The 12,595-nt window shown below is 40.9% G+C and overlaps 1 protein-coding gene across 18 annotated transcripts in view; it reads left to right on the top strand.

Annotated features, from left to right (window-relative positions):
* The window catches only part of ZFHX4 (zinc finger homeobox 4), a 201,753-nt gene that overhangs the window by 61,957 nt on the left and 127,201 nt on the right, over positions 1–12,595 (top strand). For 15 of the 18 annotated variants that reach the window (XR_013234077.1, XM_077352086.1, XM_077352091.1 and 12 more), the window contains exons 4-5: positions 5,335–5,355; positions 9,194–9,235. The exons of 2 other annotated variants lie outside the window; for them this stretch is intronic. Coding sequence is in view for 15 of the 16 variants with exons in the window: in XM_077352086.1 (XP_077208201.1) it covers positions 5,335–5,355; positions 9,194–9,235 (63 nt within the window). In the remaining variant the exon portion in view is untranslated. The remainder of the gene's footprint in view (positions 1–5,334; positions 5,356–9,193; positions 9,236–12,595) is intronic. One more of the 18 variants, XM_077352095.1, reaches the window with a different exon arrangement.

Below are 12,595 nucleotides of genomic sequence, written 5' to 3'. Positions count from 1 at the left end.
TTATTATTTAACCATTTCCCCCACATCTTTTGTGGATACAAATTTGACATTGCTCAGACATAGGGTTTTTTTCAGTAAACATCTTACTGCTGTGAAATACCCCACCTCAGAAATGTTGCTTTCTTCTTTTGTAAAACTTCTCAATAAATGTTGTGTGATTACTGACTGATGCTTTCAGATGGAAGGCTGCTGCTGTTAATTTAAAAAGAGTATTCTGCATGCAAATATACCTTGTCATAGACATTCGTATTTTAGTTTATTAACTATATATATAGTTTTTAGTTTTGAAACTCCTTGTTTTCTGTATCTGCCACTTTAGAACCAGATTAGAACAGCCGCATCATCTAGTAGTATCATTCCTTGTGCAGTTCCATCCAAATACTAATCAGAGCAGTTCCTATTTAGCTTTTGAGATCTGAAGAGATGAGGCGAGACTGGGCTATCCACAGCTCAGAGAAATTTGAATAACTTATTTCAAACTTGCCTAATGTTGTCTTTAATGGCAAAATTCTGTCTCTTCTTTCCTGCTCCCTGTCAAGAGAGAGCACAGAATTATGGAACATAAGCTGACATTTTGCTCTGCACTGCTACCTAAGACTGTTTCATAAATCACTTCTCTTCTGTGATGTTTGCTTGAGGTAAATTAAATTTATGTTGCCTCACTTTCAGGCTATCCAGTAAATCCTTTGTTCTGTTATTCTTGATTTGTGGATTTTGTTTGCTTTTACTGTCCACTACTTTCATTAAACCAAAGGTGGAGGAGGGCTGCTTTAGTTGGTTTATTCCAAGCTCATTTTTATTTATTTTTTGGAAAAAAGCTTAGAAGCTATGACTAATTACAAAGGCATGAAAATAACATATGAGACAACTGTTTGTTTATTGTTTTATTCTAAGGGCATGGGGTTAAATGTGTGTGCCCATAGCCCAGGAGGGACACACCTGCACCACTCCCTCCCAACTGCAGGCAAAAATGGCTTCTTTGAAGGCTGGACTCTGAGGCATTGTACGATTTTGAAGTCCCACCTCCAAACTTCCAGGAATATTTCCAACCCAGGGGTAGCCAACCTTCAGGTGGGGCCTGGAAAGCTCCTGGAATTACAGCCCACCTGCAGAGTATAAAGATCAGCTCCCCAGGCAGAAAGGGCTACTTTGGACAGGGTTGTGGTAGCAAAGAAACATTTAAGGCCTCCCACACAGGTTGTTGTTGAATTGAAAGACTCGAAAGACCTACTGCACAGGGTTGTTGTACAGATGAAACAGGAGACAAAAGAACCAGTTTCGTCTGCCGAATAATGCTGTGGCCTCAAATATGCAGCGAGTTGGGAATGGCGGTCAAGGCAAAAAAGGAAACACTAAAAAATCAGTGTTCCCTTGCCACAGGCCATCAGAGGCCCTAAAGTGGGCCAGAGCCAGGAAGGGGCTGGGCCAGCATTGATGTCATGCACTAGCTATTATGTCCCCCTGGGCATAATCGGTCAGTCTGTACCACAATGAGCTTCTGCCCTTGTTTTAGCTGAGAGAATAGAGCATATCCATCTTCTGCTTCCAGTTATGTCATCTATTTTATTTCTTTATTGGCCATCCAAGGATATTCATGTTTACAGTTGTTTATTTAGTTACCTAAAAATACATGGTCACAAAATGAAGAAAATGTCTTCACAGAATTCTGTAAACATTCTGTTGATTCATTTCATACTCATAGACCAGATTTTCTGACAATATTTGAATCTACTCTCTTCCTGCCCCTTTTGTGGGTTCCAGTCACTTCCGATTATTGACACTTTCATAAAAGCTTTCAGTTTCTTCTTTGTCATCGTTATTTGGGGTGAGTGATGGTTTTATTGATATTATACTGACAGAGTTTGCATTATAGTCCTTGACTGTCTGTGCTATCACATCACCATTAAAACAAATCTGTTACTTCTGTGTTTGCTATTCTTCAATTAAAGCACTTAAGTTTTCTGACTAAAAATGACTTAATTTAGGCCTTTTTAGTTCATTCATTCCCAAGACTTTAAACTTTCCATTTCTTGTTTATGATTTCAAGTTTACAGTGATTCATGCTTCTCACATTCTGTGTTCCTCTTACATTGATTAATGCTTCCCACATTCTGTGTTCCTCTTATATGTATTGAACAACCTGACCTAGATAGCCCAGGCAAGTCTGGTCCCATCAGATCTCAAAATCTAAGTAGGGTTGGCAACCTCCAAGGAATACCTGGGTTAGGACACAGGGCAGGAAAACTGCCTCCAAATGTCTCTTGCCTGGAAGTCAAACAGTCTTAAGATCTCATGGTTCTTATGACAAATAATATGCCTTATGACAAATAATAATAAATAACGTTGAACAGTTTTGGATTATCCTTTTGCATCCATTCATATCAGCCACCTAATACTCTTTCAGCTTTAATCCAGTCACATAATGAAGAATAACACTATTTGTGATTGTCCCCTGCTCTTCCCTAATAAATAATTAAGACCTATCTGGGAGTCAAGTTTTCCAGCAAACCTTGGGAACAAAAGACCATTTGTTTTTGATGAATATGTAATACATTAATATATTTATTTATTTCATTTATACCCTGCCTTTATCCCCAATGGGCATCTAAAACAACTTAAATCAGTCTTGTCTCCTCTATCCTCATAACAACCCTGTCAAGTAGGTTAGGCTCAGAGTGTATGACTGGCATGTCACGCAGTGAAGTTTTGTCATTGCTTTGAGGCTTGAACCTTGATTTCCCAAATCTTAATCTGAACTCTAACCACTACTGGGCCTGCATGTGTCATGCAAGTCAAATGGTAGCAAGTTGCCCAGTAGCTGCTGCCTAGCCTGTGCTGGCCCCAGTGATATAGAAATATATCTGTTCATGAATGTAGTCTCTGGATTTGAAAATGCACAGGTAAGGCCTACTGAGCAATAAATATACTGATAACTTTTTTGTATCATAATAAGATTTGCGCTAAATGAAATATACAGGTTGTTATAAAATCATAATTTATAATTTTTTAAATTATTTGAAATTTAATATTGATACTAAAGTTGTGTATGTTCAATCAAATGATGGAATTCTTGGTGTGACCATTATTTTATATTTCTCATAGCTCTTACAGCTTTACTGTAATTATTTGAGAATGGTTCCAGATTGCTTATTTCAAATATCAGTTAAATATTACAAATCAGAATAACAGTACTTCTTACACAAAATACAAATACAGGTTTCATACAAGGGATAAATGCCTGCGTGTATGTGTGTCAATATGAATGTTTGTGTAAGTGCAGATATAAATAGTGATGTATTTGCGGAGAGGGAGGATTTAAGATCCCAGATATCACACACATACAATGCAGCCCAAATTACTTTTAGTCGCTGCATTTTAATGCACTTTAAGCCAGGTGGCTAACACCATTTAAAACCTAACTCAAGTGTTATACTAATTTAAATTTAACATACATTTCTGCTTAGACAAGAACTATTCAGGCACAGTGGAATTATATGTTGCTGCTGCCCGTTACTATCCTCCCTTCCTTTTCCTCTAGCCTTAGCACTAGTAGTTGGTTGCTGGTATTATTATAAGTGGATTATTGAACTAGATTTAGGCATGACAGACAAGGCCTGGCTGCTGCCTAATTTCTCTCTGATGTTGTAAAATATGACAGATACGAGCAAGCAGACTGCAGCAAAGAAATTAAAAGACGCTTACTCCTGGGGAGGAAAGCTATGGCAAATCTAGACAGCATCCTAAAAAGCAGAGACATCACCCTGCCAACAAAAGTGCATCTAGTTAAGGCTATGGTCTTCCCAGTTGCAATGTATGGCTGCGAAAGTTGGACCATAAGAAAAGCCGAGCGTCAAAGAATTGAGGCTTTTGAACTCTGGTGCTGGAGAAGACTCTTGTGAGTCCCTTGGACTGCAAGGCGAACAAACCAGTCAGTCCCAGAGATCAGCCCTGACTGCTCCTTAGAAGGCCAGATCCTGAAGATGAAACTCAAATACTTTGGCCACCACATGAGAAGGAAGGACTCCCTGGAGAAGAGCCTAATGCTGGGAGTGATTGAGGGCAAAAGAAGAAGGGGACGACAGAGAATGAGGTGGCTGGATGGAGTTACTGAAGCAGTTGGTGCAAACTTAAATGGACTTCAAGGAATGGTAGAGGACAGGAAGGCCTGGGGGATCATTGTCAATGGGGTTGTGATGGGTCAGACACGACTTTGCAACTAACAACAACAAAGCAAGCAGAGGGTCAGGTCTCAGAGCTGGATCTTGCTATGATGGAATAATACAAAGCTTTTTTGCCTTTTCATGGCCTTTTTGATGGCAGCTGGTTGTTGATCTGCAGCCATTCTAGCACATGGCAGTCCCCAACCTTTCTCAGGTCAGGGACTGCCTACGGAGTGAGGGGAGAGCCGTCAGCCAGGGGGCGCTAACGCACATGCGCGGCAACTGCGCGCATGCGCATTTGCGTCACCGGCGTGCCGGTGGCTGCGCCTGCCTCTTCCCTTCCTTCTCGCTGCGGGCGGGGGGAGGCAGGCGTGGCTGCTGGTGGCCCGGTACCGTGGCCTTTGTGGCCCGGCACCGGGCCGCGGACCGGGGGTTGATGACACCAGCTAGCACAGACACATTATATGGGACATTTTGTTAATAGTATGAAAACTTTGTACTATCTTTAAATCTGCAAGATTAATCATTAAGCAGAATTATGAGATAATTAGGTCACAAGTAGTAAATTCCAGTACTTGGTTTTCCATATGTACTTTAGAAATTGCTATTCCAGTTTAAGATTTTCCTAAGATATATTTTTATTGTTGTTTCTCTAAACCTGTAAGCAGTTAAAACAACACTATTATATCAAGATTTGTTCTTCAGTTTTACAATTTACAAGAAAATTCACCTTTTAAACCGTAAAATAACCTTATGTGGAGAATATTACAATTATTAGCCAATAATGTAAAGGTCATCTAGGGCAGGGGTAGTCAACCTGTGGTCCTCCAGTTGTTAGTGAACTACAATTCCCATGAGCCCCTGCCAGCAAACACTGGCAGAGGCTCATGGGAATTGTAGTCCATGAACATCTGGAGGACCACAGGTTGACTACCCCCGATCAAGGGATTCTATAATTAGGGTTGAATGAGTTAATAAAACATTGTCCCCTGCATACTACTAGCATTTGTTCACACCCCTTCCCCAAACATTTAGAATTATATATAGGACTAAGTTGGACAAGTTCAAAACTAGATTAATTTCTAATTAGCCTATTGTGGGATTTACCATGTCCTCTTTGTTTAATTTTGCAAAATCCGTTTTCTTACCCCTTTTGTGATTATTTGTTTCTCAGGAGGAAATGACAGATGCAAAGGTATGAAATAATCAAATATATTCCCATTAAATGTGTATTTGTTCTTGCATAGAACTTTTTTTATTCCTGCTGCGTTCAGAAGTGAAGAAGGTATGTGGCTGAGTAAAAGAAATAAGAGTGCTCAAGAAATTATTTGAAGAGAGGATGTCACATCAAAGAATGTTTCTAGCACCGCATAGGATCAACAGGGAGCATGCTACAAACATCTGCGTGCATGTAACGGGCAGGAAGAAATAAAAGGGTGGAGTTAAGCAAAAGAATGAAAAGGAGCCAAGTAAAGTGGTTGGATGAGAGGATAAAGGACAAGGTAGAGGCAAAGATGTATAGAGTTTTCAGAATGAAGTCAAAATATGTGAACCAAATATACAAATAGAGTTGAAGCCAATAGATTTCCCCAGAGACCATGATACTGACTTGATGGGGAAATGTTGTGTCTGTTGCTAATGCGCAACATATTGTTTTGAGTTGTAGCTTATATTTTAGACCTGTTGTTTCTAGCAGTATACACACTTATTTCTATCCTGCCATGCTCTTTGGTGTTGCAAGTTTACGTAGCATATTAAGCCGTATCTGGGGGAAAGCTGGGTCCTAGCACTGCATCCTGAAGTGCTGTGAAATGATAAATATTTTTGCTCTTATTTTAAGCAAATGAAGGGATAAGTACTCATTCATACACATTGCTTTAAAGCACAGTTCCCCAGTGTGGCACTTCCCTTGGGACCTGCCAAGCTTTTCAGAAAGTGGACAGAGCCACTATAACGCAGGACTTGTTACTGGCTGCCCTTTTCAAACTGGAGCATCAGGAAGACAGGGAAGCACCTGGGCTTTCTTTAAGCAGTGTGTGGTTTCATTCCATATTCAGGATTTTCTTCCCATGATTTGAAAGAAGGAAGTTATTTAACCTGACTTCACCTTCTGGAGCTGCCAGTTGCCTGCGTGCTCAAAGATGTTGGGGACCCCAGGCGTAAAGAGAAGGAAACAAAATGCAGCTACTGGTCTCTTTCAAAAATGCCTTTCAGTTCTAGTGAACTGACTAGGCATCATGTAAATTTATTAAATTTATAACTCATCCCTGTCGGCCATGCCGTATATGTGATCCAGCATAATCAACCAGCCTCTTCAGACATTATATCCATGTAAACTGGGAGTCTGTTAACTATCTATTTTGAGAATTTAGCTCCCAAAAGGGACCCATTAGACATTGGCACTGTTTCATACAAATGGGGCAGCATGTGGATGGATCCTGCTCACAGACGAGCAAGCTGTTCCCTTGCCTATCTATATATATTTGCTCCAACATATATACGGAATACGTGTGATTGTCATTACCCACCTTCAGGCAAGCATGTATAGAGAAGAAGGAAATTTAACTTGGTCATGAATGTGAGGCCAGCATGGTTGGCTTGTGTACAAGAGATCATATACCCATATAGCTGAGAGAAGTGGATAGAATTTCTCATGTATTAGCTCCACACATAGAAAGAGATTTGCAAGGCCCCTGATCTTTTATATTTGTGCTGCTATTGAATTATCAATCTTTGATTCAGACCTGAACCGCAGTAGCATTCAAGGTGGAATCAAGCTGATTCTTTAGAAATTATCATCTTATAAACAACAAATTCTGTATACTGTCATTTTAGATAACTATGACTTAGTGCCTAGCATCATATTAATTTTATCATTTTATGTTGATACACTAGCCAAGTGAAATGGAGAATATTCCCAAATGCAGGCTTAGTAAATTAATGTACAATGTTACATGCAAAAATTGTGCAACGTATTTTTTTGTATAGATATAGATACTGATTGTACAGACATTAAACCAAAAATAGAAAACATTAAATTAGTTCACATGCAATGCAGAATGATTTATTTGAGTTGTTAGCTTGTGAAACCATTATTGACTCACCAAGTCCTGGTTTCAGCATCATTGCTTTTCTCCCTCCTCACTAGGGACCTGGTAGGTCTCTTAGCCTATTCTATAGTACCCAACTCAAGTCATGTGAACACAGGAGATTGCTGTGTGCTGAATCAGTTCAATGATCTCTCAAGATCGTCATTGCCCACTTTGATTGGCAGTAGCCCGCCAGGGTTTCAGATTGTCTTTCACATCAGCTACTGCCTAACCCCTTTAAACTGGAACTGCTGGGTGTTGAACTTTCTGAGTGCAAAACTACTAAGCTACAAGTGCATCAGAAATGTCCTTAGCATTGACAAGGCAACAACAGGGAAGGTGCATTAGGGAACCTTTGGTTGATCTAATGCAGCATTTCTCAAACCCCTGAAACATTATTCAGACTTCAAACCCCAGAAATGGCGTAATTGCGCAGAATATGGTTGGGAAACATAGCTGTGTAAATGCCCACCTGAGGTCCTTCCTATTAACTCCCACCCATTCAGGAAACCCAGAGCTGCCAAGAAATCCCAGGGGGGTTGATAAACCATGGTTGACAAAGCCTGGTCTAATGCCTCTGGCAAAGGAAGCTGCCAGTCTTTCACATTAACTCTTTCCTCATTAAATTTCTACTAAACTTCAGCACATAAAATCAACCAAACAACCCCTTCAAAACTGCTTGCTTGCCATGCAAGATGCTTGCAGCAGATACCTACTCTATGTCTTACCCATCATGAATTTTTATTTATGACCCATTAGGTTGTTTTTCCTTCAAACACAGCTCACCAACTGTATACCTAAGAGTGCTCCTGCAAGAAGTCCCAAAATCCTGCATTCTCTTCACCTGCTTCCATTTACTCAATAAAAACACAGGTGATTTGCATTAAATAAGCTTTATTAGAGAGAGCAAATAATAAACAGGAAGAGCTGTGATTGCTAACACAAGCATTTGATGCTCAAAGTTACCTGGAAATTATTTCTAAGGTAATTTCTACACTTTGAATCCTGCTGGTGAAAGCTGTTTGGTTATGGTCCAAGATACACAAACAGTATGTTACTCTAATTTTCACATTAGGTTACACTCAGCGCTGGGGTGAGGGAGAGGAAAAGAAACAGAAAAAAACAGGCCACTTAATATGAGTTGGATTTTCATCCACATCCCATGTTTACCCTCTTTGTGAATGAGCATTGAAGATAGACATAAGGCTGGACTCTTTTTTACACTTCTTTCCTCCTTTGGAAATCCATTGTGTCAATTGAGTTGTGGTTATCTTTCACAGTGAAAAGGCCCTACTAACTACTGGTGTGTGGGCGGAGCATTTAGCTACAGGGGAGAAAGTTGTATTAGCAGGCACACAAAATTCTCTTCACAATACTGCTCTCCAGTCTCAGAGAACTGTCTTCCCCAAACACAACTGTCTTCCCCTTAACACAAAAACTGGGCATTCAGCAAGAAAGGATAATAGCTAGCAGTACTTATTCTGCTATTTCTCTGGTAGAAGTGGGCATTGTCCTTTGTTGACCTTCATATCCCTCCATTCACATGTGCTGGCCTAAGAGTATGTGCCCTCATGGTCAGGAACAATCGTCCTATCAGAAGGTCTTTCCATTCCGGCCAGCATCATCAAGCAAAATAATCCTGAACTCGTAGCATTTTGAGTTTGCCAGCAGTGCCTTAATTGGATAAATTATGGCATGTTGTGGAAAGTGAAAGTTTGGGATACGATCTTTGAAATAATTTCACATCAACAAAGTCCCCTGTTTTTGGTTTGTCTGTTTGTTTTTAAAGGGATGGTTTCAGGACAATCAGTGGCAATTCTTGTGGAGTGAACATTTTGAACATTAACACATTACAATAACAAAGATGCAGACTTTTAACTGTTGAGGCTCATAATAACTGAATTGATTTTCTAGTTAATCTAACAATGTTTTCCTCTGTTTCAGACTACTTTGGGAACTTCTGCTGGCCAGGGAATGTTTACCATTGTGAGTCTAGGTGGAGTGGAGGGCTGCTATTTTTTGATCCTGAATGAGTGGTGGCTGTTGCATGTAGCATGTGGGGGAACACACAGGGTTTTTTTATTTTACTTCATTTATACCTAGCTTTTCTTCCCAGTGGGGACTCAAAGCAACATGTTTTTTTCCCCCCTCCTCTGCTCTATCTTATCTTCACAATGGCCCTGTGAGGACCATTAGGCTGAGAGTGTGTGCCTAGGCCAAGGTAATGTAGCAAGTTTCCATTGGCAGAGTAAGGATCTGAACCTGAATCTCCTAGTCTGACTCTCTCATTGTTAAACCACACTGGCTGTCAGGCATTGCATGGTTGGTCTCTCCAATGCAACATTAGTGATATGCGCCAGCTGTGCTTTTCAAGTAGCCACAGCAAGGTCAACAGTAGGATCTGAATTGCTCATGATGGCACATATGGCTATAATGAAATCTTCCATAGATTGATGACACGTCACCATTCACCTTCTGCTGTGATTGAGTCATTTCTCTTCTTCTGGCACATTTCAGTGTCCAAATGTGATGACCTGCAACTAGGCTAGCTGTAACTGGTTGACTTTCCTATTGCATATCCGTGCACTAGACTTAGAATTAATAAGCACTCTCTTTGGATTGTCCTGTGCAATTCTCAACCTTAGTGGAGTTTTCTGTAACACATGAACTTTGTGAAGTGCAACTGACTGAATTTACAGTTGAGTATCACCCACCTCACCTCCAGGCTGTTCTATGCAGGAGAAAAAAGTATCATGAGGAAAATCCCCATGGACCAATTATGCATGGGGTGGAAAGGCTGCACTGGTGGCGGCAGATCAGCAGGGCTAATCCCCGATTGTGCATGATGTTGATGCCATCCCAGCCACCACCCAGCCCTGGCCTGACCCAGTGCCTCAGATGGCCCGCGGTAAGCGAACATGGATACTTCCACATTTTGTTTGATACTGCGGGCACCATCTGTGGCCCTGCTGGGCCAACCCTGTGCATAATGCAGGGACATAATGCCCTGCAGGGACACCAAACGCCCCTGTCAGCTTCGCAGAGCCACAGACCTGGACTGTTCTCCCACCCCCCATGCTGGCGGGAGATTGGCATGCCGCTCTTCTGCCAGCATGCAGTGGGGCCCACATGCCCCCCACTTCCTTCCTGCTGTCGCCACGCAGTTTACCAGGCTCTCCAAGCTCCAGCGTTGTGTACGCGCACGCTATGCCAGGGCAGTTCATGTACACCGGGGGATTCCCTCCCCCATGTGTATGCTGGAAGCAGCAGGCCATGCCACCTTGGCGCAAGGACCTGGCAGCAGCCTGGCGTGGCTGCTGCTGTGCATAATCGGATATGTGGATGCTTACTTTGTCAACACCCCCTTTTTCAAGAATGTCTTTGTACAATTGGCTTTTAAGGGGGTGAAGGATTTTTCCTAACCTGACTATTGTAGGGAAAATCATGCCCTGTGGCAGACAGCATGCTTGTCTTGGATTATGCAAAGTGAGAGTAGGACACCGAAATACCAGTTTCATAACATTTTTTAAATGCCTTCTATTTTTCTGATTTTTTTTCTGCTGGGCCTTCACATCTCTTCTCCAGTGGGTGCTGTCAGGATTGTCCCCAGCAAGTCCTACCTCAGAAGACATGTTGGGAGAGGGGTAGGACCTTTCCCTGTGCCCTTTTGGCCACCCAGTCCACCCTTGCTCCATCCTTCATAGCTTTGTTTTACAGAAATGAAGGTTCAGAAGGTTGGGCAAGAATGTATAAAAAAAGAGGACATCCTACCTCTCCCTATCCCTTTTTCTGTTCTGTGTTTCATTTTCTCTTTTCTTTCCCGTTTCTGTCTCCCCAACCCCACTGATTTCTTTAAGGCTGAGTTTACAAGGGGATGGTGAGGACTGTAGAAGAGTGTGAAAGGGAATGACGAGGAGGAATGGAACACTGTAGGGTCAAATGCCACTGACTGTTTATATTTGATTAATTTGAATACTGTACACTTAGCGAGCCTGTACTCCCCACTCATAAAAGTAAGAAATTTACTGTTGGTTGAGCAAACAGTTGGTTGAGTAATAACAGAATGTCCTCCTGAGCAAGAGGATATGAAATGCTTTTGAGGCATGATTATGTCAGGCTGACTCTGCAATATCCTCAGATACATGTGTGAATCCATAGCACAGACAGTGATCACAATCTAGCAAACCTCAGTTCATTTCAGTGATAGAAACAAACAAGCAGTGTTGCTGAAATATGTATATAGTTCTATGCATTAATAAGTTTCATCCTTAAGAAATAATTTGGAATGTGGGTGCTAAATGTTGGGATCCTAACAATGCAGGACTAAGCAGCTGCGTCCTTCCAAACTCAATAAAGTACATGGTCTTGGAAGAGTATAACTGTCTTTGGGGATTCAACTATAAAGCTGGCATACTGATATTTAAAACTATTTTAAAATATAGAGAATTCCTTTGTGTTGTTCTGCAGTCTTTGGTAACTCTTTAGGTACGTGCTCAGATCAGTCTTCCTTTCTTTCCCCAATATGGTCATCATGAAAGTCAGTCTTGTAAAAGTTGCACAATAACTGGTGCCTGAAATAGTCATCAGAAAAGACTGTGCTAATGTGAAATGTGTGCTAATGAAGCTTTTAAGAAATATACTCTAAAGATGATGATGTCATCAGCTGACCATTTAAAAACCCTTCATTCAAGTTTGCTATCCTGCCATCTATTTTGTATATATATGTCCCACTGTGTTCAGTGGAGCTAATTCATAATTAGGTGGGTACAGGATTACATATACAAGTTTTGTTTGTAACTTTATCTGATATCTTTGGTATTCCTCCCTGAAATTCATCTCTTTGGCTGAGATGAACCATGGTAACAGAAATGTAACTATTAACACAATGCATGAGATGTCACATACTCATGTTGATCTCCGAGTATAAATACATACACACACACACAATCCTTTAGGGCAGCCTTCCTTGACTTGTTTACTGTTAAGAAACCCCTGAAGTAATCTTCAGGCTTTGAGAAACTCCAGAAGTCATGCAATCATGAAGAATATGATTGGGAAGCATAGCTGTGTATATGAGCTGTGTATATGCCCACCTGGGTCATATATGGTCATAATCGCCCAATAAACGTTTAATAAATTAAAAATATATATATTCAGGAACCACTTCCAGGGCTTTCAAGAAACCCCAGGGTTTCATGAAACCCTGGTTGAGAAAGCTTGCTGTAGGGCATGGGCATTCTAGCCTTCATACCTAAAACACCTGTATACATCATAAATATTAGTCTTTAGTGTTTTAAACATATGTAACATGTTCTCTTTATAAAATTGTTTTGTAAACAATGACAT

Source organism: Paroedura picta, chromosome 9 (genome assembly GCF_049243985.1).
Source record: "Paroedura picta isolate Pp20150507F chromosome 9, Ppicta_v3.0, whole genome shotgun sequence".
Taxonomy (NCBI): Eukaryota; Metazoa; Chordata; class Lepidosauria; order Squamata; family Gekkonidae; genus Paroedura; species Paroedura picta.
The sequence above is the reverse complement of the archived record's forward strand: the minus strand, read 5'-3'. Positions and strand labels throughout refer to the sequence as shown.